The sequence below is a fragment of the Stegastes partitus genome, unplaced genomic scaffold, assembly GCF_000690725.1.
Source record: "Stegastes partitus isolate 25-593 unplaced genomic scaffold, Stegastes_partitus-1.0.2 Scaffold697, whole genome shotgun sequence".
Lineage (NCBI taxonomy): Eukaryota > Metazoa > Chordata > Actinopteri > Pomacentridae > Stegastes > Stegastes partitus.
The window spans coordinates 230,339-256,361 of NW_007578428.1; the positions used below are offsets into that span (position 1 = coordinate 230,339).

The 26,023-nt window shown below is 43.5% G+C and overlaps 1 protein-coding gene across 1 annotated transcript in view; it reads left to right on the forward strand.

Moving 5' to 3' along the window:
- The window catches only part of map2 (microtubule-associated protein 2), a 45,625-nt gene extending 20,148 nt beyond the window's left edge, over positions 1–25,477 (forward strand). The window contains exons 5-19 of the mRNA XM_008290826.1: positions 763–1,077; positions 2,195–3,477; positions 3,661–4,066; positions 4,691–5,203; positions 5,310–5,386; positions 5,429–5,552; positions 6,049–6,186; positions 7,302–7,367; positions 8,692–8,862; positions 9,411–9,467; positions 9,720–10,027; positions 15,078–15,170; positions 22,072–22,153; positions 23,858–23,970; positions 25,256–25,477. Coding sequence (XP_008289048.1) covers positions 763–1,077; positions 2,195–3,477; positions 3,661–4,066; positions 4,691–5,203; positions 5,310–5,386; positions 5,429–5,552; positions 6,049–6,186; positions 7,302–7,367; positions 8,692–8,862; positions 9,411–9,467; positions 9,720–10,027; positions 15,078–15,170; positions 22,072–22,153; positions 23,858–23,970; positions 25,256–25,477 — 3,968 coding nt within the window. The remainder of the gene's footprint in view (positions 1–762; positions 1,078–2,194; positions 3,478–3,660; positions 4,067–4,690; positions 5,204–5,309; positions 5,387–5,428; positions 5,553–6,048; positions 6,187–7,301; positions 7,368–8,691; positions 8,863–9,410; positions 9,468–9,719; positions 10,028–15,077; positions 15,171–22,071; positions 22,154–23,857; positions 23,971–25,255) is intronic.
- Positions 25,478–26,023: the final 546 nt, after the last annotated feature.

Here is a 26,023-nt window from a genome sequence, read left to right on the forward strand (position 1 = left end):
GACAGTATAGGCCTGGTCCAGTTTTTCATAAATCAATATGATGTTTAAATTGAAAAAGGATTGAGTTCACAGCATAACCCACCGGTGAATCATTTCTTGTTATAAGTTTAAATGTCTGTATTGATAAAAGCTGTACACCCCCACGTCGACCATTACACAGTTAAAAACCCAGCTCATGCAGTGTCAGGAATCAGAGGCACTTGTTTTATTTTACTGTACTGTAAGCTCTTCATAGTGACCCTTTCTAAAGACTCGGGGCATTTAAAAGAAGTGCCTCTACAGTAGCGCCATGTTAGACCACAAAGTTTTGATTCATTTCCTTTAACCAGTCTTCAGTGATAGCAGGTTTCTGGTGTGTTGTGTGCAAGAGAAAGAGAGAGGTGGAAATGGTTATATTTTTAAGTTTTATTTTCTAATATAACCATTTTTAGGTATTTTTAATGCCATAGTTATAATAATTATAAGTGGAAAATAATCCTACGCATGCCTTTAACCAGTACGTCTTTATAGTTTGCTTACACACTGGGTGCATTAAGCCCCGACAGTAGAAATGTATGATTGGTAAACACTCTAAATGAAAAGAAAATCCCGTATCGACACTCAGTCCTGTATGTGTAATGTGCCTTATATGTGTGAACAAACACTTTAGATCATCTTTTCCCAGAGCTGAAAGTGTCCCATCCCAAGTTGTGTTCTCACATAACCCAAGTCTGTGTTGCCTGTAGTCTTAATGTGTCCCCCTTTCACCCTGTTTTTGAGAAGAAGAGACCATGGAGGCTCTTACAGCTGAATACGAGGAGGAGGAGGATGAGGAGGAGGAGGAGGAGGAGGTGGAAGAGGAGGAGGAGGAGAGTGCAGAGGCAGCAGAATCCGAGGCAGCTCTTGATGAGCAGCAGTGGAGTGGGGACGAGCCCGAGCTGGACAGCCCCCATGCTGAGCCCTTAGAGCAGGCAGAGGCCGTAGACGAGGCCCAGGATCTAGACCTGGAGCCGGCCGAGGCAGCTAGTGCTGCCGCAGACAGCTCTATGGACAGAGAGGAGGAGGAGGAAGCAGAGGGTGAGGAGAGCCCTGAGACAGGTGTGTCCTGCCCTCTGCTCTCCCTGCCTGCATGTTACTGCATTGTCCACTGTATAAGAACGCAAGGAAGCGTACAACATAAGCATTTTAATTCAAACGGAATGGCAAGTGATCCTCCCTGCGCTCTGCTGTGGCTGCAAGGCAACACAGGCTTGTTGGTGAAAAGAGCCACATTGTTTTAACTTGACTTGGTTTTATTGTGTGTTATCTTGGCTTGTATTTTCATTTCCTTGCTGTGGTTTTCGGGGCCGGCCGTTTCGTATTGACAAAGTGAAGTGATGCTAACAGTGCTTTTTTTGCTTTTGTTTTATAAACCGGCTATAAGCTTCCAGGTTTTTCCATTATGTTTACACATGGCTTGGTGCCGGTATGCCAGTGCTACACACTTGTATTCATGAATCATACGTACCGAACACGCATTGCACTTATTATTATGATTCTGAGTACAGAGTTTGCAGGGATTTTGCGTTGGCTGTCTCATGTTCAGTGTGGTGCAGCTGTGAGATGAAGCATATCTCATCAAATGCTTTGCTTTATCGGCAAAATTCAAGCTCATCTGTTTTTCTTTGGTTTGGTCACCTTTAGCAGGTGAAAACATATGGCATTCCTCTGTCATTCAGCAACAAGGTTCTTCTATATTTGTGCTCTTTGAATGACTTAATGAAATTTGAGCGTCATTAAGCTTCATTTAATCTAAATGAACCTGTTTGAAACTTGGCCGCTAACTGGTAAAATTCACAAAACATTTCAGTGCTCTTCCAAAGAATGACAGAAATGCTGTTTCTTTCTGTAGCCGATGTTATGAAGACTTGCATGGATATCCCGCCCATCTGTTACTGCTTGTTTCCCATAAATCATCATCACAGTTGCCTCATGCCGGTTTTCCGTCACACACCATCCCATACTCTCATCCATCTGTGACGTGGTGGACCGCATAATCTCGCCGTACTTCTTCAGCGATGGCCGTATCATTGTGCTGTAAGTTTCCGAGGAGAGCTTTGCCTGTTTCTGTGATAGCTTTCCCAGTCCCTGGCTTAATAAATATCTCATTCGCAGCATGCTAAAGCAATATTTTTCTGTGGTGATCGAAACAGACAACTTACAGATATCCTTTCAGCTTTGAAGATGGACTCAGACAAGCAGGACAGTGGGTCCATGAGCCCAGACAGCATTGGATCGGAGAAACGCCCCGAGGAGTTTTTTGAGCCACAGATGCAAGGGTTCTTTGCTGGAGAACGAGTTGTACCAGAGAGCCCCACCATGGATATGCCGTCCTTTGTACCTCCAGATGTTCAAAACCAAGCCAAAGAACCTGTCAGGTCACTCACACTTCAGCCTACATACGGTGAACCAATCACAGTGTCGGAGAAACAGCCATCAGTAGAGGTGGTGGAATTCAGCAGCATCGGTGCTGCTTCCGATTTCTCTTCAATGGGAGTCAAAGTCCAAGGAGGAGACTCAACAAGAGACGCAAGAGACAGGTCTGGCATGTCAGCATACTTTGAAACATCAGCCATGGAGGTTGATGAAGGTCCCCAGTCTAAGGGTGAGGGTTATTATGAACTGAGCAGAGCCGGTGAGCAGAAGACTGCAGTCGAGTCCGCGTCTCAGGATATCAGCTACAGCACATTAGCCGAAGCTCAGGATAAACCTGAAACTAAAAAAAGTACCGCAGAAGATACTAGCATGTTTACAGTTCCTGACAGGAGTAATGACTGCAGACTTTCTCCAGGAAAACTCGCCTTAGAGCAGAGGAGCTACTCACTTAACATCACCATCGGAGCCATGGATCAGAGCGGGCAAGGCAGACCGAGGAACTTTTCCCCACTAGCCACAGACATCATGTCTTACACTAGTGGAAGTCTAGACGAGTCAGCAGACTACCTTCCAGTTACCACCCCTTCTACGGATAAACCTCCATCTTTCCCACCCCTGATCCTGGAGACTGCAGCGTCAGTTACATCAGATTCCTCGTCTCCTCCGCGGACCTCTGAACCACCTTCAAAATCCAGCCCCGAGCCAGAGTCTCCAGAGTCACCGCAGCCCCCAAAGAGCACCTATAAAAACGGCACAGTGATGGCACAAGACTTACCTGAGATGCTGGACCTTGCTGGTACCCGTTCCAGACTGGCATCAGAAAACACTGACCCTGAGATCACCCGGAGGAAGTCGATTCAAGCTGATATTCCTCCATTCGCTGATGACCCACTGGCTAGTCTAATATCAGGGCAACAGAGTCCTGGAGCTAGAAAGAGCGATAGCCAACTGGAAGAGATGGGCTATTGTGTGTTCAGTGAATATTCAGGGCCCATGCCATCCCCTGCAGATGTGTTCAGCCCTACAGACACATCTGCACAAATCTTCACCCCCTCTGTCCTGGAGGAGAAAGTGGCAGAGCAGGCAAGGAAATTAGCCGTCAGAGATACGTCTGTGGAGGACAAGAGCCATCCGTCGGAAGCTGCTGATGAAGCCGAAGAGAAAGACGAGAAACAAGAAGAGAGAAAAGATTCTGTTGAAGAAAAAAGCAAAGATGTTGTAGACGATCAGCCTGTTAAGGCTGTGAGTGAGACGCCACTATTTCAGCCGAGTGACACCTTTGTGACGCCGACTGTCACCGTGACTCTAGAAGAAGGTGGAAGGTCAGGGAGTGAGACCGAGCGACAAGCCAGCGGCGAAGGCTCGGCGTCAGAAACCGAGATCGCTGACTACGAGAGGCAGATCCGCAAATTGGAGATGGAGGACAGGCCTCTGAGTTTGGAGGAGGAACGAGAACTGCAGGAGCTCCGGGAGAAGGTGAAACTGGTGCACCAGGAAGCCTACGAGGAAGTGGATGCAGAAGACGTGTACCAGCTGACTGGCGTCGCCAAAGACCGAATTGCCAGGCCTGTCAAAACTTCACCCGCTTCATCAGTGGAGAGCAACATCGACGACGACAAGCTGCTCTCGCCGGTGCTCTCGCCTTCCAAACTGAAACAAAGAGAAGTGTATGGTTCGCCCAAAAGATCACCATCACCGGTGTTAGGAATAAACAAAGAGGACAGAGAGGAGGCAGAAAGAAAAAAGAGGGAAGAGCAAGAGAAGGAAGCAGCCGAGAAGAAAATGAAAGAAGAGGAAGAGAGGAAAGTCAGGGAAGAGGCAGAAAAGAAAGAAAAGGAAATGAAAGAGAGGGAAGAGCAGGAAAGGAGAGAGAAGGAAGAAAGAGAAAAAGAAGAAGCAGAGAGGATATTGAAGGAAGAAAAAGAAAGGATGGAGAAAGAACAAAAAGAGCAGGAGATGAAGGAGAGACTGGAGCGAGAGAAAGAGGAGAAGGAGCGAAAAGAGAAGGAGGAGAAAGAGAAAAAAGAGAAAGAGGAAAGGGAGCTAAAAGAGAAGGAAGAGAAGGAGAAGAAAGAGAAAGAGGAGAGAGAAAGACAGGAGAAAGAAGAGAAGGAGAGGAAAGAAAGAGAAGAAAGGGAAAGGCTGGAGCAAGAGGAGAGAGAAAGGAAAGAAAGAGAAGAGAAGGAAAGAATAGAGCGAGAGTTGAGAGAGAAGGAAGAGAGAGAAGAGATTGAAAGGCAGCTGAAAGAGAAGGAAGAGCTCGAGAAATTGGCTGAGATGGCCCAAAAGGTTGCAGACAAGCCTGAAGAAAAAGAAGACGTCAAACCTGCTGAGACGGAGGCTGAAAACCTGAAAGAGGAAGTTGAGGAGGACGCGCTAAAGAAAGCAGGAGCTGGGGCAGAGGTGACAAAGGAGATACCGGAGACTCGTGCCGCCATCGAATCGGTTGTGACGGTTGAAGACGATTTCATCACTGTGGTCCAGACCATCGACGAAGCTGACGAGCCGGGGCACAGCGTTCGCTTCTCAGCTCCACCCGAGGCCGAAGCTATTTGTGTCGCTGCCCGGAAAGAAGAAGAAGAAGAAGAAGAGGAGGAGGAGGAGGAAGAGGAGGAGTCTGTTGAGCTGGCCCAGGAAGCAGACATGGAGGCTGCCAGTCTAGAGGAGGTGGGAGATGTTCCTGAAACCCCTGCCTCGCCCGAGAGGGAGGCTCAGACCGTGGAAACGGAAGAACCAACGGAAAGCTATGATCGGGACGAAACCACAATGGACGACTCCATCCTGGACAGCTCCTGGGTTGACACACAAGGTGAGATCTGTTTGATTGCTTTAAAGTGTTCCTTTTTATCATTCTCTGGTTGAAATACACAAACTAACTGCTGTTTTTTTTCATACCCTGTCTTGCCATGTTGCAGACGACGATAAGAGCATGTTAACGGAGCAGATCGAGCCTTTGCCCAAGATGCCGAGTCCAGTCAGAAAGCCCGCTGTGGTCCAGAACAAGCAGACGCAACAGCGGAAGACGGAGAAACAGGAAAAGCCTGTTAAACCCAAGACCAAGGGAGGGCGGCCTAAAGGACGGATCTCCACACCGGAACGCAAACCGTTCCGCAAAGAACCCGTCTACATCCCCAGAGAGGACGTCAAGAAGAAAAAAGGTTTTAATGTGTATTTATGTTATAATTTATCACCGCTGCTAGTAGAACGAATATAAACGCACACCTACCTCTTTACAAAACAATTTAAATGTGTGGCTTTTCTAAAATTACTGAGAAGACAGCAGCCTGTTGTACAGCTTGTATCAAAAGTCTGACAGTGATTTATGATATGATAACACATGGAAGTTTGTCTTGCATCACACTCCAACAATCACCAGAATAACATAATACTACATAATTAGACATATTCTACACAGAACAATAGAACATTTGCACAGCCTCATTCAAGGACTATGCACTTGGTTACAGGCACTATTCATGTATATGTGGGAGAAGGTGGGTATGTTCACACATCAGTCATCTGGTTTTGTAATACTTCAACAAATGCAGCTATGGAATATTTCTGGAGGAGTTTTTTTCATTTTTGATGCAGTTCAGTGAATATCTTTGCATCCCTCTGCTTTTGCCAACGACCCTGTTTCCTGTGATAATGTAGCCGTGATAAGGAAGACTGAGCTTACCAAAAAAATGGAGACTCAGAGTCAGTCCCCGATCAAGAGGAGCGCGATGAAACCAGCAGTCCGCCAGACCCGTCCCATCCAGCACCACTCCTGCCCCAGAAGGAGACCCACAGGTGACGCATTGTCTTGGTCTGTCAAACACCTGGTGCTCAGGACCAGTTCCACGCTGCATCTTACCGGCAACGTCAGCTTCCATTTAGCATTCATTTAGTTTCTTTGTTTTTTTTTTGTCATTTGAGTTTCTTTGTATTTGATCACAATAAAAATTTGACTCATTATTGTTTCATTTGACTTCATTTAACTTTTTGTTTCTCTTTGTGCTGTTTGGGTGTTTTTTGTTTTTCTTTTGTTGTTGTTGTCGGCACATTTCCTCTTTGTGTTTCCACCGGTTCACTCTGTTTAACAGTGTGTTTATACAGACACGTGCTCGCATAAACACGTATCACTACAGCACGGCCGGTAAAAACAAGACTTTCAGCTGATGTTAATTTACTCTTTGAATTCTTTGTTCCTTGCCAGTACCATTTCTAGTAAATTGTTTTATGTGCTTTGTGAGCAACTGTGCTGCTGATTCTTTTCACATGATTATATAGTATTTTTGAGGATGTTTCTATTAACTGCAGGCCAGTTTTTATAGTCCAAAACAACCTATAAACCATCCTGACCTGTTTGGCCTCCTTACGAATTGCATAGGTTTTCTCATCCTATGGTTGCCTAGCAACTGGTAATCCTTGGTTTTGTTCTATGGACGTGATACTACAAAGACTCTGTAATGCTGCTCTGTCCCAGAGGCAGTTTGCACTTCATTTTCCCCCGACGAGCTGAATACTGTGTCACCGATGATGAAAGCTCAGTATACTGCTGCATTGCCCCAATTAGATTATTTTCCAGGGTTGCCTTACATAATACAAAATCCCCCATTCTGTGTGATATCTTGCCAAATCTTTGCAGAACAGAGCTCCCAAGGGGGGAAACAACCAGCTCCCACAGAACACTGAATTTGTCATATAGCTTAGCAAGCCAGTTTTGGGAATACAAAGTTTGATGTCTGTATTTTTACATTGCTGTAATGATAACCACACGTCCTCACAAGGACATGGCTATGACGATAATTGTCCAAATCTCAGAGGCCCTCGCTCCTCCTCTTTCAGAGTATGAAGGTTGACACATGTATTCTGCCTGAGTGCTGTGATTTGCCTTTAACTCTGTTTCTGTCTCCGTCCCTCAGAGGCCCTACCAGACAGTCGTCAGCCCCTCAGCGTTGCCAGACAGTCTCGCGACAGAGCGTCGGTGAGTATACTCAACCAACCCGACGACGGCGTGACCTCTGGAACCAATCAGAGAAATGCCAAATGAAAGCTTTACTGGCAAACAGCCTGAATGGGTAATTGGATGCAAATGAACATCAATCAGGATGAAATGACACTGAAAAGCAAATTGAAACTTTCTTCTAACAGCAGAGTCCAACTTCAATTAGATATGCTGTCTCTCTGCTTTTTGGTTTGACAGATTGGAAACCTTTACCTCTTGCTATTAATATGGATCCATCAGTACACAACCTGGCTTGTGTATCTGTAGCACAGACACTCAAATAATAAACAGCACATAAGCAGCATAATATTCTATTCAAACTACACACAGTTTAAGCAAACTCCGTCTGCTCATCTAAGCACTACGCATTAACGAAAGCGCGCCGTATCTGCTGGTTTTCCTTTGTGCTTTATGGGAAAGAAAACACTAATGTTGGTTGCATTTTTGCTTTTTGCAAAACGCTTCCTTTTGTTGCCACGTTTAATGGGTTTTTGCACAAGTAGTGAAGACAGATCCATTTGGAGTGTTTATTGTACTGAGTGGGTGTTGCGTCACCCCGTGACATTTCTCCAGCGGCTGTGGTCGTGACTCCATTTTACTCCTCCACCATGGTAATGACAGTTATTGTGACTAAAATAACACCGTTTCTGCGTTTCTTAAATGTCATGTCTTTACAGCGTACTGTAAGTGTCTTCTCATGCATCAGTCGCTGTGCTCCGTCATGTAACCTGTTGCTGTTGCATGAGCATGGGGAGCAGTATTTTTAGTTTCTCATTATCATGTCCGCAAAGAATGTGCATGAATGGATGTTTTAATTGGCTTTAATTAATTGGGAAAACACACAAGATCTGGTGTTAGTATTTAATTGGTCATCCCAACAGGCAGACATGAGATCCTGTGTACTGATTATGCATGTTTAAATCACTGTTGTTTTTTTTACCGCTGTTTTGTCACTGTGCTCTTTATTTTGGTGCCGTGCCGCTCACCCACCGGGCCTCTTTGTTGTACCATCTCAGTGCCATTCCCATCGTTTGCCACTTACAAAGATCCCCACCTACATATCCGGCGCGGCTGTCTCATTAGATAGACCTCGTCCATCCTCAGCAGAGCCTCGAGGCTCGCCACAGTTACAGAGGCTTCTAGCCAAGGTAGGTGGATGGCAGGGTGGCGCGGTTGCTGGACAAAGAAACTCGTGAATATAATTGGTTTAAAAATGTCTTTTATTTCCATAATATTGCCACCCTGTGTCTGTTGTTGGATTTTATCAAAATAAAATCACAGGCCAACGTCTGCCTCGCTGGCCTGAGGATCTACTTCTTTGTATGTTCTCCAACAGGATGGTGGTTCACGGAGCCCGGACAAGAGGACCTCTCTGCCGCGGCACACCTCCATCCTGAGTCGCCGTCCATACCACGACCACGAGGAGAGTTCTACCTCCATCACTAGCTCTGGCTCCACGGCGCCCCGCAGACCTACATGTAGGCTGCACATCCTCAGTATCAGCATGTAGTTGGCTTTAGATGGACTAAAACATACATCAAACACTTGGCTTCTAGTATAAGACAGAACAACACTGAACACTTAAAAAAAAAAAAAACCTTTACTGATGTTGATTAATTGTGTACTCTATATAATAATTAAAACGCTGGGAGGTACTGGAACACTCCTGGGGCTTTGCTGTAGGTTCATTATGGTTATTTTGAGAAGTTCCAGCTGTGAGATGTACACAGCTGCTTAAATAGAGCTGTGCAGTAAATTCTTTTATCTTATATTAATTTAGCTGACCAGCTTGCTAACTGTACCTGGCTTCACCCATTCTGTACTAATCAGATAAGCTTGTGTTTTTCCTCTTTCTCTCTCTTTCTTTCAGCGTCTCTGTGTCTTTCTTTGATAGATAACTTGCTTGAGTACACTTCCAGAATGGAAAGCATTTGCACTGAAGAGGGCAAAAAAAGCTATTAGCAACTCACATTTTTGTCTTCCTGCAACTAAATCCTAAAGCTTTCATCTTTTTTCCTTTCTGCAGCGTTTCGCACTGAGATGAGGGCAGAGCATAGGACAGGACGAGCCCCTAGTATGACAGGTAGAAGGGATTTTCACAACCTCTGTCATTCCAACAAAAGCGTTTTTACTACAGGGCTGCTGCAATAGATTGTATTACTCTGTACATGTCCGCTTGAAAACCGGGTGGATGTGAGTAAATTTCAACTGGACGCTTGAAATAGTGATGCAACACATCCAGGTCTTGTTCGAATAGTTTGATGCAACAACAGGGATTACTGTTCCTCTTCACCTCCAGCTCCAACCCTGACCCCGTGTGTCCTTTCCCCCCCAGTTACAGAATCGGTGCGTTCCCGTTCGGCTCGCAGTGGCCACTCCACCCCCCGCACCCCGGGCTCCACAGCCATCACCCCAGGAACCCCTCCCAGCTACTCGTCATCTTCGAGGACCCCCGGGACGCCACGCTCCCTCAGTTTGATTTCCCAGGAGAGGAAGGTGGCGGTGGTCCGCACCCCGCCCAAGTCGCCCGCGACCACGCCCAAGCAGCTCCGCATCATCAACCAGCCACTGCCTGACTTCAAGAACGTCAAGTCCAAGATCGGCTCCACGGAGAACATCAAGTATCAGCCCAAAGGAGGACAGGTAACGCTCCCATCTCGTGCTCCTCCTCCAAAACCTGAAGCTTCAGTTGAACTCCTTGCTGTGCTTGCTCCTGTTTTTCACTGCTTTTCATATATTTCTGTTTTTCCTATATGTCTGTTACTGACACAGAAGCATCCATAGATTTATTTTTGTTGTGGTAGGAAATAAAACTGTCTCCGCTCTTCGTAGGTTCATACACATGCATACGAGGAAGCTTAGCTCCTACCAGGCTACCGGGATGCTGAATTTAGCCCGTAAAGCAACAGCAAAGGTTTTAGTGGCAAGAAAAAGAAATGGAGACAAACAATCATCCTTCCATTTTAGAATATATAAAGAACTAAATCTGCTTCCATACAGCGAGGCCAGCTGCTCCGACTGGTTTGTGAAGTGTGTTTTTGTCTAACATCTTCTGTCTTCTGTTTTTTTTTCTTCTCAGCCTTGTAATGCTTATTTTCTGTAGCCTCTCTCTCCTACCACACTAAATCTCTTGTTTTAGTCTCTTAGCCACCTCTGTCCGTTATTAGACCTTCTATCATCCTGCCGACCAAAGAACAGCGAGATGAGAAGTAATGGTGTTTTGTGTAAAATAAATTCTCGCAGCAATTCATTTCACACAGAAGCCCAGAGAAGGAATTTTGCACCATTTTTCTTAACTCTCTGTGCATAGTTTGGTCGCCCAGAACTGAATGAAGGTTTACGCGAAAGACTAGAACTTACATGAAGCCGTATTTGCAGGCGTGAACATTGATTTTAATCACATGGAACACACAGCTGTACAGTTCCTTACATTTAGCTGCTTTCGGTCCGTTGTCTGATTTACCAGCCAGTATGGTTGACTGCCTCTAGCGTTTCTAGTGCAGGCAGCAGTCGCAGCGGCAGCAAATGAGCTCTCTCACATGATGACAGGCTTTCTGCTTTGAGTGAACTGTTAGAGAGTCGACCCAAGTGAAGGGAAGAGTCTATGTAACACAAAAAGACATCTTTTTCAGGAATTCGGGAACTGAACCGCCGCTAAAAGCCGACAAAACATCAGACATGCATTTGTCAGGTCACAAGGATTCCTGGCTGCCTGCGTTGCCCCGTGTTTGGTGGATGATTGTACAGATGCACCATGTGCAGCTCCAACTGTGTCGCCATCCGTGATTCGCTTTTAAAGGCTTCGTTTCTTTTTTTCCAAAATGTGGTTGTCCTTTTCCTAAACATTCTGCAGCCCCAGATTTCAAAAAGCAGAAACTTTGACATCTTCGTGAGCGTCGAAACCGAACGTCGTGTTGAGTTTCCCTCCTGGCTCTGTGACGTTCGGACAACAATTCAGCCAACGTATAAATCTGCATCTCCAATCGTGTTTTCCGTTGCCACGCAGGATCTGCATTAACAGGGTGTCTGGGAGTATATACCCTACAGTTTGACAAGTATCTTGTTCCAAGCGTGAGCCTGAAACGCAGAGGCAGCGCTGCAACAGGAAGCATAGCGACGAAAACAGCAGCGCGTCTGTAGCCATCAGCTCGTACAAGCCTCCACTGATGACCTGATTAGGAATCTAAGCGTTTGGCTGGCATCTTTATGACTTGCCAGGTCTCTGAGCAGCTCTGTGCAGTCAGCCACTAAATAGGGAGGGATCATGTGCTGAACGCCGGCCTGTCATCTGCAGGAGAAGCAGGCGGACGGGAGGTTCTCTGTTTGTTTGCATGTGTGTGAAAGGAGGCGTGCTGGGTCATGATAAGTCACAGCTCTGTATCGATGCGACAAAGAGATTCTTACCATACTTATGTGATTTTGGGGTGTCGCACAGCTAAAAGTCACCCGATGCAGTGGGAGCGTTGGTGAGAGGTTGCCTTGGCAGCAGGTAATCCAGTGTTCCCCACCAGTCCTTCCTGCACTGGATATGATTTTAGCTGCAGTCTTGTGGATGGGGAAGTGGTTGGATGATATTTTTGGGAAGGATTTCGGTCCGCTGTGTGTCTGCTTGCTTGTGTGTGCCTGTCAACACATCACACTTCTGTGAATCTGTTATCTACTATGTAGGAGGCATCTCTCTCTCTTTTTTTTTTAGCAGTTTATTAAATTATTCTTTAGCATTTGAGCAGAAATCCTGTCCTTAAAGGGAAGGATTCAGCACGTTGTGGACCTAAAATGTGTTCATTACTGTTGTGTATTTGACTCTAAGCAATGACACCTCCAGAAGGAATGTGTTGAAATATGCATGACTGAGATTTTATTTTTATTTATTTTTATTTAACCTTTATTTAACCAGGTGAGTCCCATTGAGATTGACATCTCTTTTACAAGGGAGCCCTGGCCAAGAGGGCAGCAACAAGGTTTACAACAATACAACACACAAAAAATAAGCTAAGTAATGTAACATCACTAGATGAACGAGATGAACCACTCAACGTTAAAACAGTTAGCCCTCCTCAAGGGTTGGCTGATAACTTATTGGTCAACACAAAAGTCAACAGTAACATCAACTTACTTACCTTAAAAAAACTGCATTCGTATCTTTACTAATTTAGATTTAATATTCACATATACTAACATCAGCATACCATACTATATGTGTCATTGTCAGTGTGTGTGTGTGTGCTTGTGTGTGTGTGTGTGACTTCTATCAACGATGGCGGCCTCCATCCACACTCGGAGGCGACTCTCTCAGCAGAGCGAACGGCCTGATTCACCAGCTCCTGCTCGACCACAAGCCGCCTGATTCAAACTTAAAATTTAATCTTCCTCTTAAGGCGGTGGCTTTATGCCGTGATGATGGGATGACTGAAGGGATTTGGAGGCATAATATGTTTTAAGAGACTCGGGGAGAAGTGTCTCGACAAACACTTTGCCTAAACGTCGCTATTTGTGTCTCTTAAGTGGCTTTAACAGAAGCACCTCCGAGAGGAATGAATTATTGCTGAATATCATTTACGGGAGACAAAAATAGGAATGGATGAACAAAAGGCGGTCGGATCCAGCGTGATATGTAGACGGGGTTCTGCTGAGTTTACACATTAATTGTTGATCCCTTATTAGGACACACAGACCAGACTGATTAGGTTCATACAGTCTTTGTAACACTCAAGTTTTTTTTAATTTAAAAAACCCTGATGAGAGACGTCCCATTGTTTCTGCTGTCCTGATCGTACATCAGTTTTCCCATGACAGTGATAAGCTCCTCTGGTGACCCGTAGTCCTCCCAGCAGCACTAAGGTCTATGTAGTGCTACCTGTAGCCCCCAGCCCCCCGCCAGCCACTCACCTGTCCACTGACTGTCCTCATAGAAACACAAGGACCCAAATATGCCAGCAGAGGCCAAATGCAGAGCCTCTTTGATCTGGAAGTCAGTGCTGCGCTTCATCTCCATCACTCTGTGTCTGTCGGCGGCACACAGTGTGACCTGGACTCAAGACCTGCTGGTATACCTGCTCATCACTGTTAACTACAGCACCGTGTTTTTATTTTGTTTGTTTTGGGTTTTTTAGTATATATATATAAAGCCTGGAAGCATGTGTCCCTGAAATAATGTCATAAAAAAGTGTTTAATTTGACTCAACTAATATGCTGATAATTTTATTGAAAGGCCATTAATGATTGATTAAATTTACATTTAGATTAGGCCTTAAAGCAAAAGTACATAAGAACCAATTTTAGAACCCATTAATAATTTTGTCATTACAGCCGTTTGTCTTTTGATTGATGACTTTAAATGCTGAATAAAATACAGCTTACCGAGCAGCAGTCCGGTTACTGTTGGAACAAATCATGTGTGGGGTCAAGCCAGTCAGACGTTCATCTCCTAACCTGTAGATAAGTCTGACTTTTAAGAGCTGGCACGTCTTTGAATTAAAGAGGTTTATCTTTAAATAAATCAGTCAAATGTTGAAGATTTTTTAATGTAAGTGAATGGAGACATCATAATTAAAATGGAAAACCTTTCTTTAATTCAACCAGTTAATTACACTAGGTTACAAAAAAATACTTTTTTGAAGGTGTCTAGGAGTTTTTAAACTGATTTAGGACATCTTTGCAACACTGAATCCAAAAATGACATCTGCTTTTCTGTATCAGCTCAGGTTTTTACGCAAACTCGATTTTAAAAATATTGATTTTACCACTAAATCGATGACATTTTTTGACATTAGCGATTGATTTATTTTAGTATTTCTCATATGAAATCGGATTTTAGGGGAACATTGTCATTGTCTAATCCTTTTCATAAGCTAAATGATCCACAAGCTGATGAGCGTAAACATTTGTAAAGGTAAATACAAGTAAATTGCATATTTCATCAAATCTGAATTTTGACCTAATTGAGCAAAACCAATGTAATATTTGGATTGAGCTCATTGCAATTGTCCAAAATCAGCTCAAAAAACTTTGACACCAAAATGGGTGTAGACCAATGTTATAATATCTTGTAATTTAAATCCAGATATATCATTTATTTCAGTGGCATGCTGCAGGATCCAGTTTTTCCAGTTTTATTTATCAATTTAACCGTTATTGAAATTAAATAATAATTAATGTTGGACAGTTTTCTTCCAATTAAAGTACTTAAATGTCCAACAGGGGATGTTAAAAAATCTAAATGTCTATAATTTGCCCATAGCGCTTTACAAGAGAAGGCCCCTCGTCCTTTAGTGATAACTACATTTATTTATTGTTGTTCAAATGAAACAATTTCAAACTTGCATCTCTCTACAGAACTGTAGGACCCTACTGGAATATTAAAAAAAGAAAGAGTCTTTTCTTTTGATTTAATGCCAGTGATTTGTTGCCGAGCATTGCCGTGTGTGATAAAGTGTGCAGAACCTCAACAACAGTAGCGGGTGGATAATTGTGTCACGTTTACAGAAAATAAGCAGAGCACATTATCATCCATGCTCACTAACTCTCCAACACCTTCATACTGCACACATTAAACACAGCATACTCTCCACATTACCGCTCATTTATCAGTACTCTGTTTATCCTTTACTCAGTGGAGGAGACACTTGTTATGTTATGTTGTGATAAGCATCTACCCTGCGAGAGGTCCATATATCTCTGTATTTCTCCATAGATTCATATTTTAAACAAGAAGCTGGACTTCAGTCACTCACTGTCAAAAAGCAGCTCCAAGGACAGTCTGAAGCACCCTCCCCGTGGGGCCAATGTATGTACCCTTCTGCCTTCACCCTCCTCCGCCAAGGGGATGGGTGAAGGCCATATTTAATTATAGTTAGCACGCTGTGTGTTCTTCTTAAAGTCCTACCATAGCATGTGCTGCAAGCTGTTTCATGTTGTGCTGTTGAAATCTAGTGTATATGGCGAGGTTAACGGTGTAGTGTTGTTGTACTGTAGTTTGTATTTTACCCTAATTCTCACCTTTAAATTTACTATAATTATTTGTCTTCCTTTCCCCCGTAGTTATTATATGAGTCACTTAGTCAGTCAGCTAAATAAAATAATACATTAAGTTTCTGTTTATAATGCGATAAATCATAAAATAAAGAGAAAAAACAAAGATGATTTTTTTGGATTACAAAATTACAAATATGTTTTTTTAACCCGATTCAGGACTTTTTCATGTTGCCATACAAAGAAGGTCCACTGGACCCCAAAAAAGATTGTGTGCAAAATATTTGTTGGTATTCTTTATAGACTTTTATACTGTATTAAATAAATGTTCTGATAAGTCGATGTATTTTTGGTTCCAAACGCATGACAAATGTCCCTCGTTTTATTTTTATTTTTTTAAATAAATAAAATCCTCAAAAATAAAAAGCAGTACCTCTCACCTGAACCAAATGGCCTGGGCTCCAAAAGCCCCCAAAAGTCCTGAATAAGGTTAAAAAAATGAAATCATCCTGTACAACACTTGTCCAAGTGTCTACAGTTGTTAGAAATACTGAAAAGAAGATAAAAAGACTTATTTTGCTATTTACATTTGTCATTTGTTTCCATTCTTGTCTCTTATCTGTAATCTGAACACAGCCTGCAGTTCAGCCAAAACATTCCTGAAGTGTTGTCATGTGACTGTCGGTCACGGTTCAGTCAGTCATGGTGTCCCTGTTGTACAGTGGACCGCATCATTTTTGTATTTTACAGAATCTGGTTTCAACAAATCGTTTATTTCTGGCATTTATTTTCAAAATGAGACACGTAGAATAAGGTGGTTTTGATTGATTAATATTGTGATTAGTTCAGTGACAATTCTTTCTGTTTTTACAAGTTCTCAAACTGATAAATAGTGTAAATTTAGCAATTTTTCCAAAGACAAGCTGCCTTTCAAATCCACCGGCAGGTTCTGGGATTCTGAGGGTTAATGGCAGACCTGAGCATAGCCACTGGTCTGGGAGCTTTGGAGTTTACCCAGTTTCCTGCTGTCAGAGCAGCACCAAAAAAAACCCTAAATTACTCAGCTGTCAGACACGAAGGTGACCTGATGGTAAGATTCAGCTAGATGGCCAAAGCCATATGCTGCTAAACGCCTGCCATGATAAAATGCCCTTTAGGAAGTAATTTGAAGTCTCACCAGCTTCATCCGACAGCTTGACTTGTTGTCAGAGGGGCTAAAAAATGTCCTTATAAAATCCCATGTCAGTATCATAGCTTCCCATTTAGTCCTGTACAATCGTATGTATGAGGTTTAGCATCGTGTCTGATGCTTCCTTTGTGTTGTCTTGATAGACTAGTAGTTCGTCTACCACCGAGTTAAATGTGTCCCTGGAAATGTCTCTGATTTCCAAGTGGCGTGAGTTTGTTTCACGTACTTGTTGTTTCCCAGATGAAAGTCTGCGCAAGTGACTCTCAAGGCAAAGTGCAATTTGGTTTGCTCTCTCTTGCCTGCCTCATTTTTTATTTTATATTTTTCCTACCTTCCAGTTACGGGTATAAAATGCATTCTCCCATTATAAAGTGTGTCCCGCAATTCAAGGCGATGTGAGATTGCATGGGTCACATGCTGTACCGAAGGTGTGTTGATCAAATTCTGTGGAGTTAAACGTGTGACTCATCTGCTCTTGTGGTTCGTTTACTGCACCGCCATCAGGTTGGAGTCAAAAAAGAGAAAAATCAAGCAGGGGCCAGTGATAAAACATCAACTAGACACTGCAAAGAAAATGCGTTTTGCTTTAGAGAATAAAGAAATGTTTTATTTTTGATTTCCAGCATTGCATTAGCAGCACTGGGGAGAATTTTTATGGTAACACGCCCTTTAATTTATTAGTTTATTGAAGTCTTTAATCCCTGGCGCTATTTGAAGAAAAGCAGAAATCGAGAGCTAAATGCACACACTTCCTCACTGTCACACTGTACATACACTGTGAGATATATGATCTTTGCTGGTGCGATTAATTTTATTAGCTCTTTTTTTTTGCAGTTCAACACAGAGTAAATTGTTTGCTTATTCTTACACTGGATATATTGCAAAGCATCACTTGAAGAAAACAAAAAGCAGTTCAGAGCTCACATACCTGATGGTCTCCCCTGTCTTTTCCTCCCCTCATACCAAAAAAAAAACCCAAAATGTGCAGGATATGTATGTACTATGTCTTTTTTTCTATCTCCCATTGCTTTTAATGTGCTGCCAGGTAAAATGTCTTTATTATTTTTATTTTTTTTTACTGTTAATGTACGATACCAACACTTTGCTGTGTCTGCATCTCACTCCTGCTCTCTCTCCCTGCAGCTACAGAGTCATTCACCATCACAGCACTCTCGCCTGTTTTATCATCCTTGCACCATAAACTAACGCTCACAGGTCCTGGCTGCGTTTAATTTGCATTTACTTGCATTTTTGAGGGCTTAACGGCAGAATTGGAAAAACCCCTTAGAGAATATTCGACGCCTTGTTCTGAGACGTTCTGCAGGAGGTGCCTTGTCTTGTCGAACTGTGTGAAGCCAAGATTTCCAGAATGTTTTGTATTCGTTTAATAGGCTCAAAATCCAGTCTAGATAATAGCAGCACAATCTTGAAAACTTGATGTTGTTTTGCTCCTTTCAAATCTTAATTGGAATACAATGCACACTAACCGGCTTTGGCTTCAGTCAGACAGCTGTTTTTGCATGAAATCCAGTGTAATAGGATGTTTGTAGCTTTACGTTCAGATGAGTAATCTGCTGAGGAGTCATCAGATGTCATGCATCTTGGTGCACAAACCAGGCTAACGTAGTGTCAGAGCTCATGCTGTGAGACGTGTAGTACGACGGATCCGTCTTGCCTGTTAGCTCAGAGTGATTGCAGCCACTGAATGATGTTTATTAAAGCCACCGGGGGAACAGTTAGGTCATTAGTGCCCACACTACAGCCAACAAACTAAGATGTGTAGGACAGAGTTTAAACAGTAGGAGGATGCAAACTGTGTAAGAGACTTGCCAGAAAGCCCGAGCCTTTTTCCCACCTCATTCCTCACCTCCGCCCCTGCAGGTTTTCATCCCCAGTGTTAAGCTGGACTATAGCCATGTTCAGTCTAGGTGTGGGTCCTTGGACAGGCGGGGCTACTCCGCAGGAGGTGGAAACGTGAGTCTTGTGCCACAAGCCCATTGTCTCGGTGTTATTTATGTCTTGTGTCGTGGTGTGTCTTTCTTCAGTGTCGTCTCTTCCTTTGTCACCTCGCTTTCCAGTTCCCTAGTTTATTGCCAAGTCATTCACTCATTCACCCAGCAGTGCCGGTTCTCTTAACCTGACCGCTCTTCATCACCGCATCATTCTCCAGCAGTGGTTTGTGTCCTGCGAGGAATTTCGATGCTAAAGGCTGAGTGTCTCCTCCTCCAGCACCTGACAGCAGTATGAGATGGCTATATAGTTTTTCACAGGTGCAATTTCATCTTACATACAGAAGTAGTTTCTTTGCCTCGATGGTAATTTGGTGACTCACTGTGCCCCGCAGTGGGAGGGGAAGTGTCACCGGTGATCCAACAGTGCACTGTAATTTTGGTATCAAGATTAAGCACATTTTGCACTGTATGCCGCCTGCCTGCCGCCTCACAGCCCTACACAGTTCACACTACAGCCAACAGAGCCATGCACTCTAATATTTACTCTCAGAGGACTGAAGAAATCAAACACATTTTATTCATTTACTGCTTCTGCTTCCATTTTAATATACAGTGATCACAAAGTAGACAATCTCAATGCAAAATAATATCTATATCTATATCTCTATATATATTTGATTACTGTTAGTGCCAGCAAACCTCTTGCCAACACCTCTCATCCACAGCAGGCAGCACGCCGCATGAAGCACTTGATTAAGTCTGATTACAGTCATCTGAAGGCAGCAGGTACAGTGTGTGCTCCATCTGCAGCTTCTGATTTGAATGATGCACATTATCAATGCACTGTTACACAAGCCTAATAACAATGAGACAGTTAGAACTTATCTCTTGACTTCGCTTCCCTCAGAAAAGTCTGGTCTCATGAGACCTCTTTTTTATTTGCACTTGACAACACCGGGTTACCTGGGCAACAGCTGCTTGCATCTTCTTCTTTCAAATAACTCTGATGAAAGTGGTGCCGACAATGTCACATTTATAGCAGTACCAGAGGCAAACATACCGGCTATTGGTGCACCTGCGTGGGTTAAATTTGTTAATGTGCAACTAGGATTTATTTTAACATAATCCCCACAAACTCTGGTGAAGTTTGTGGACACCACATTATGGAAAAATAGACCTTAGCTGATTGGCCACACTAATCTTATACGTACAACAATAGAGGTACCCATCCCTTTTCTTATTAAGCCACGGTGCCATGTACAGTATGCATGCATTATCACATAAACTAAAAATTGCTGGCTGTTAGAGTCACAGAGTGCATACGAGAATCTCAACACCAACATAAATATTGTATGTCAACCCACAGCAAGTGACAAACGGCACATAGGCAGACTGCTCACTTTAAATCACAGATGCACAATTGACAGTTCTTGCAGCTTAATATAGCGAGCACATGACGACGACGAAGGCACTGGTGAAAAGGCAAGTAGTTTGGGGGGATGGTCAAGGCCACAGAGTGGGTGGATGAGTTATTGAACGAACCACGTAGGTGGCTTCAGTAATAGACCCATTTTTGGCGTAGAATGGCATGGTAGTATTTGCATTCAGACAGTTTTATGTCAAAGGTGAGTACAGTAGAATGCCACAGGCGAAGGCTTGACATAATTACACTGTATATATACGTACAAGTGTGCAAAATGTTCAAGAGAAGTGGTCTTTAGTCTCCACTCATTCACCAAATTATACAGTTCAATTATTAAACAGGGAATCATGAAAGAGCCAGTTTGATCGTCCGTAATAATTACCAGCCTTTTAAAGGACCAGTGTGGAGGATTTAGTGGCATCTAGTGGTGAGGCTGCAGATTGTAACCTCAATTCTCCAGGACCCACACTGGCATTAACACTCCAAACGCCGCCTCTAGAAGCAGTGTTTAGTTTGTCCTTTCAGGGCTACTGTAAAAAAAAAAACATGAAGGGCTCATTTTAAAATAACAAGAACATGAGTCATAGTTACAAGACATGATACACCAATGAAAACAAAATTATGAATACTATATTTCTGCTCAGAAATCCTACACACTTGACCTTGACCACTGCGCTTTAACAGTAATAGATAAGCATTAGCACAAGTACATTTACTCCATTACAGTTCTTTAACAGATTTGTACATTACTTGAGAATCTAGCCTACTTTATACGTTCGCTCTACTACATTTCACTGGGAAATCATGTACTTTCTACTCCACTACATTCAACTTTAGTTACATTGAAGATTGGGCACAATGGATAATACAGCAAGCTTTGTGTGTGTGTGTGCAGTCGAGTGATTTTTTAAAACTTCTCATGTGACATAATTTCAGTAAATGTTCAAAAGATAAAATATCTCACCAAAAATCAAAGACTAGATGAGCCCTCAGATTTATCTGTAGCAGCTCAAACCAGCTCGACCTGCAGCAGCAATAACACACATTAACAATCTAATGATGTCATAAAATTAAATCACCACCAAACATATCCATACAAACATAAAACACATCAACACTTCTGAGAGACACGATTGCTGGAGGGATGTTCCAGACTGCAGCCAGATGTTCTCCCACGCTGACACAAAGCACGTCTCATCTCTTGTCTTTTAACTCATGCTGTATAGCTTTGCTAGCGTTGTGCATGGGCCTGCGTGCTCCTGATCAGCCCACAACCTAACAAAGCCATACGGCCGTCCCGGTAGATGCACAGGCCACGGTGCATTCTGTACTTCGTGCTCTTTGGTGTTGTGTGTTATGTGACTCACGATCTTCATCGCCGTCTCACTTTTTGCTGCCGTTTTTACCTCTCGGGCCCTGTGAGAGAGGAGAAAATAACGCCAAATCATTGGTTACAAACAGCATATCAACTAAATCGGTGACTTGGCAAAGTGATTGCTGACCACAGGCGTGTCTCAGTGATTCATCCCAGGATGTGGTGTATCTCTTCTTGTTCATTGTGCTGTGTCTAAAGCTTTATAGCTCCACTCTGTTTGCTGTCTCATCGGTTCACTCCTTACATATCTCTCTGTGGGTTTCTCTCCAGACCTTCTGTGTGTGTCACTTAACTGCACATCCTCTCAGCCTGTGACGTTCCTATTTTGCTGTCATACATGTGTCAGCGTTACGACGTGTCTGACAAGTTTTCTGAAAGTGCCAAAACACATTTAGCTTGTGTTGAGCTTTGGTTTGTATAGCACACATACCAGCAGCAGCTCTGTGGACAGCAGAACACAAGCGCTGCTATTTAACGGTCCGGTATTCGGCACTTTCTTGCTCATGTTCTAGTAATTACATGCAATTAGATATCACAGTGTTGGGATGTAGGAAATTACAACCTTTCACTCTCACAGCTGATACCGAATCATTTTCTTCAGACGGCAGCTACAGTCGCAGGTACAGCTGAGATCAGATATCCCCCTCTATAATTCAGAGAAGGGAGGAAACAATTTGCTTGATGTGGAAATAATCTGAGGTCAGCTGGTGCATAAAAAAACCTCACGAGAACCGTGAGCTCTGACCTCGTCTTTCTCTCACTTTTTGCTTCTTCCAGGTACAAATACAGAACAAGAAGATCGACTTGAGCCATGTGACCTCCAAGTGCGGTTCTCTAGACAACATCCATCATCGGCCAGGTATAGAGCTCCCAGCTAGGAGGGCAGCTCTTGTGGTGGCAGCGTCGGACTAGAGACTAGAATGGTGCAGTCATTTGAAATCACACCCCGCAATGTGTGTTTATCCGGGGGATGTCCCGAACCCCTTAGCACTGCTTAGATGCACTTGACCGAGGTATTTATATTTCATGAGCTGCTGAGTTCAGTCTCTGGTTCTGCTGGACAGCCTTAAGGTGTGAATGTGTGTGTATGTGGCTAGAAAAACAGCTGCATTCTGGGTTTAACCGACGACTTCCGTTCTTTATTGCAAGAAGGAGGAAATCCTAGGCAAGGATGGGAAGAAGTGTAGAGGGCAATGAAATCTGTATCTGGATATAATATGTCAATTAGGGAAAATCCATGTTCGCCCGTTAGCTAAAGCTGCCCAACTAATTCTGGAAACAGAAGCAGTTGTTAGTAAGTGTTACCTCATGAAAAGCAATTTTATAAATTCAGAAATTGCAAATGCCAGTGGATCAGATGTCATTCACAGGATGATAAACATCCCATGTTGGTACCAGGTGTAACTAGAGCCACAAAGTCCCGTAGGTTAGTTGTTCTAATACTTATTTACTTGTATATGCCAGACACTGAATGTGCAATCGAACCCAATGTAAATAATAAATGTGTTTAGCAGTTATTTAACTCCTAAAAAAAACCCAACATGTCAATCAGATGCAGCTCCTGCTCTGATCTGTGTCATGACGAGCTGAAAAAGCAGCAACAGTGGAAGCAAGCAGTCAGTTGCGTTTGGACTGACAGCTCGATGGATCCGTCCACAGGCGGCCGAATGTAGGAGGTGTTTTAGTTCCTGGCAGCGTCGCTGCATTTTGTGTCTTTCTACCTTAAGTGTGAGAATGTGGAATGGGACACTGATGAGCAGGGTTGGATCAAACCTGGAGAGAGTTCTGCATTCTGTTTCTGTTTTTCTTTTAAATCACTGAAAGGCAAAGTTCAGAATTACCTTCACACTCCTGACCTCTGATGCTGATGCCAGTCAGAAGGAGGATGTTTGCTGTGGATGGGATCAAATCAAAAGGAACTGCTGACAGCAAGATATGAGGATTACACTGAATACCAGGGCCATTGTTTATGGGGATGATTTCATATTATATCACACATGGACACAGCAGAATACAATCCAAATGCCTCCCATATATTAGGTAGGATGTCAAATCTATGTCTGAATGATTCCATGCCACTAGTGTTAAATGGTAAATTACACTAAAATAGTCTTTAAATCATTGTTGTATACTATTGATTTAAAAAAAAAGATTTAGGAACTCTATCACTAGAGTGCATTAAAGACAGGCATCCAGACTGCTTGATGCTTTGCTGTGAGATGTGGAAATGCCCTCCTGCCCTTCCATATGGGTTCAGACTGCTTCATGTCCTGCAGCTCCACCTGCTGGTGTCATCGTGATGTGTTTAGTGTTTCCAACCTAAATTCATAGAGGGCTTCTTCAACTGTTGTCCTATTTATTCCTGTTACTCAGAACAAGCACATTTTTCAGCCTTCAGTGAATCAGCGTTCGTGTTGTATTTAGCGTCACTGCTATCAGCGCCGTATTCAGGAGTCATGAATCAGAATTGCAGCACTTGGCAAACAGGGGAAGTCGAATATGCGCGTTATGTAGGCCTCAGTTCTGATGGTCAACGTTTTACACTCCCTCTACTTCTTCCCAGGGGGCGGTAACGTGCGTATAGAAAGCGTGAAGTTGGACTTCAAAGACAAAGCCCAAGCCAAGGTGGGTTCCCTGGATAATGCTCACCACATTCCTGGTGGAGGCCACATCACGGTGAGTGTCAGCTCCGTGCTCCCAGTCCATGATTTAAAGGAAAACAGCAAGTTTTTGACAGATTAACCCACTCATCTATTTAGATATAAACTCTAACATGTAGCTCTCCTTACTAACCAGCCATCCAGGCCAGGGTGATCTGAGGATTTTCAGTAGAAAACAACTTCTCTTTTAGGTTCTTATTGAGAAGAATCTTTTGTGCAACCTAAAGAGTCCAGTTGCTTTCTACTGAAGCTCTTGTGTTCACTCTTTTTAGTCTGTCTTGAGAGTAATTACTTAATCAAGTCATGGCCTACAGCCTTTTTCCTCAAGTTGTCAGTTTACCTGTAAAGTCAGGAGAATGTAGATAGAGGAATTCATCCAGTGGCCTATAATAATACTACTACTACTAATAATGCTAATATATACAGACAGGTGACAAAATAAAGAAAAAGCCAACATACAGTGACTTGGTTAGGTGTTGGGCCACCACATGCCACCAGAGCAGCTTCAGTGCTCCTTAGCATTGATTCTCCAAGTCCTTAAAACTCTGCTGGAGGGATGAAGCTCTTCCCTTATTAGTGTTTTGATGATGGTGATGGAGAGCAGGTGTGACCGCGAAGGTCATGGTGTATGTTCTACACAGTATTTATGCTCTAAACTATTCAGTGACCCCTTGTTCCCTACTGATGGAGGCGATGTCATCCTGGAAGAGACGAGTCCTCACAGGACAGATATGTTTTATAATAGGATAGAAACACTTTGTATTGATTTGCAGTGACCCTTTCTGTCTAAACAGACAAGTGAACCCAAAATGTGCCAGCAAAATGCCGCACACAGGACTATAGAGCCACGGGATCCCTTTATTATAGCGCATTAGGGTTTCTGTTTGTCCTTTAATTTGTCACCCATCTGTATATTACTGTAATCGTAAAAGATATGTGTGTAGTATGATATGTTTTAGGAAATGAAGGACATATAATGATAAATGTAAAAACCATTCTTCCATTGAGCCAATCTTCCAAAAACTTGTTGTATTCCTTTAACTCATGTCGGTAGCAGTTAAGGTATGGTATACGCCTCAGTCGATGCACGATGTAGAAGGTAATCCACACAACCTGAGCTGTTTTCAGTGTTCAGTCCACCAGCGGAGGCCTCCGAATCTAGTCAACCCAGGACAGTACATAATAATTACAGTTCTACTGCTGACTAACAAATACATGAGTAAATGTGTTCGCATGCATGATATAAACATGTTGTCTTCTTCTCCATCCACTTCTCACGTCACACCACCTGCCTCTAACAGATCGAGAGCCACAGGTTGACGTTTCGCGACCACGCCAAGGCCCGAGTGGACCACGGAGCCGAGATCATCGTCCAGTCGCCGGGCCTGTCCGGCTCGGTGTCTCCCCACCGCCACCGGGACAGCCACCTATCGTCCTCCGGCAGCCTCAACATGATGGAGTCGCCGCAGTTAGCGACCCTGGCGGAGGACGTCACCGCGGCTCTGGCCAAGCAGGGTTTGTGAACACTGGGTCTCTGGATTCGCGGCTCTGCGCCCCCCAGAGGTCCTCATCCTGATCCTCTCAAACTTTTCTGCCCTCTCCTGCCACCCTGAGGCCGACTGGTTGCCACTGCTGCTCAGCTAAACCACAGCCTCCAGACATCTTTACTTCAACATCCATCACTCAACTCTAAGTAGAGACTCAAGTTAGGAGCTACTGTACTTTGGTCCTCTTTATCCTGTTTCCTGTCTATTTTAAACCCAAACGTGCTATTTCTGATTCATTTGGTTGATCTCCCTCTTTTTGAATGATGTTGCATAGAATAGTTCAATCTGAGCACTGGTCCTGGATTAAGTGGGATACACACTTAATGGTGGGGGGACCAAATATTGATTTGACTGATCTTGGATCAGTGTTTTGAAAAAGCTACAGCCTTTTTTCTATTTTAAATAAGAAGTAATGTGACCAGTACACCATGCCGCACGTATTGTTCTTGCTCAGTAAACGTGCATGGACGCCAGACCCCCCCTAACAAAACAAGCATCCTTACTGCAAGTCATTCTTGTCAT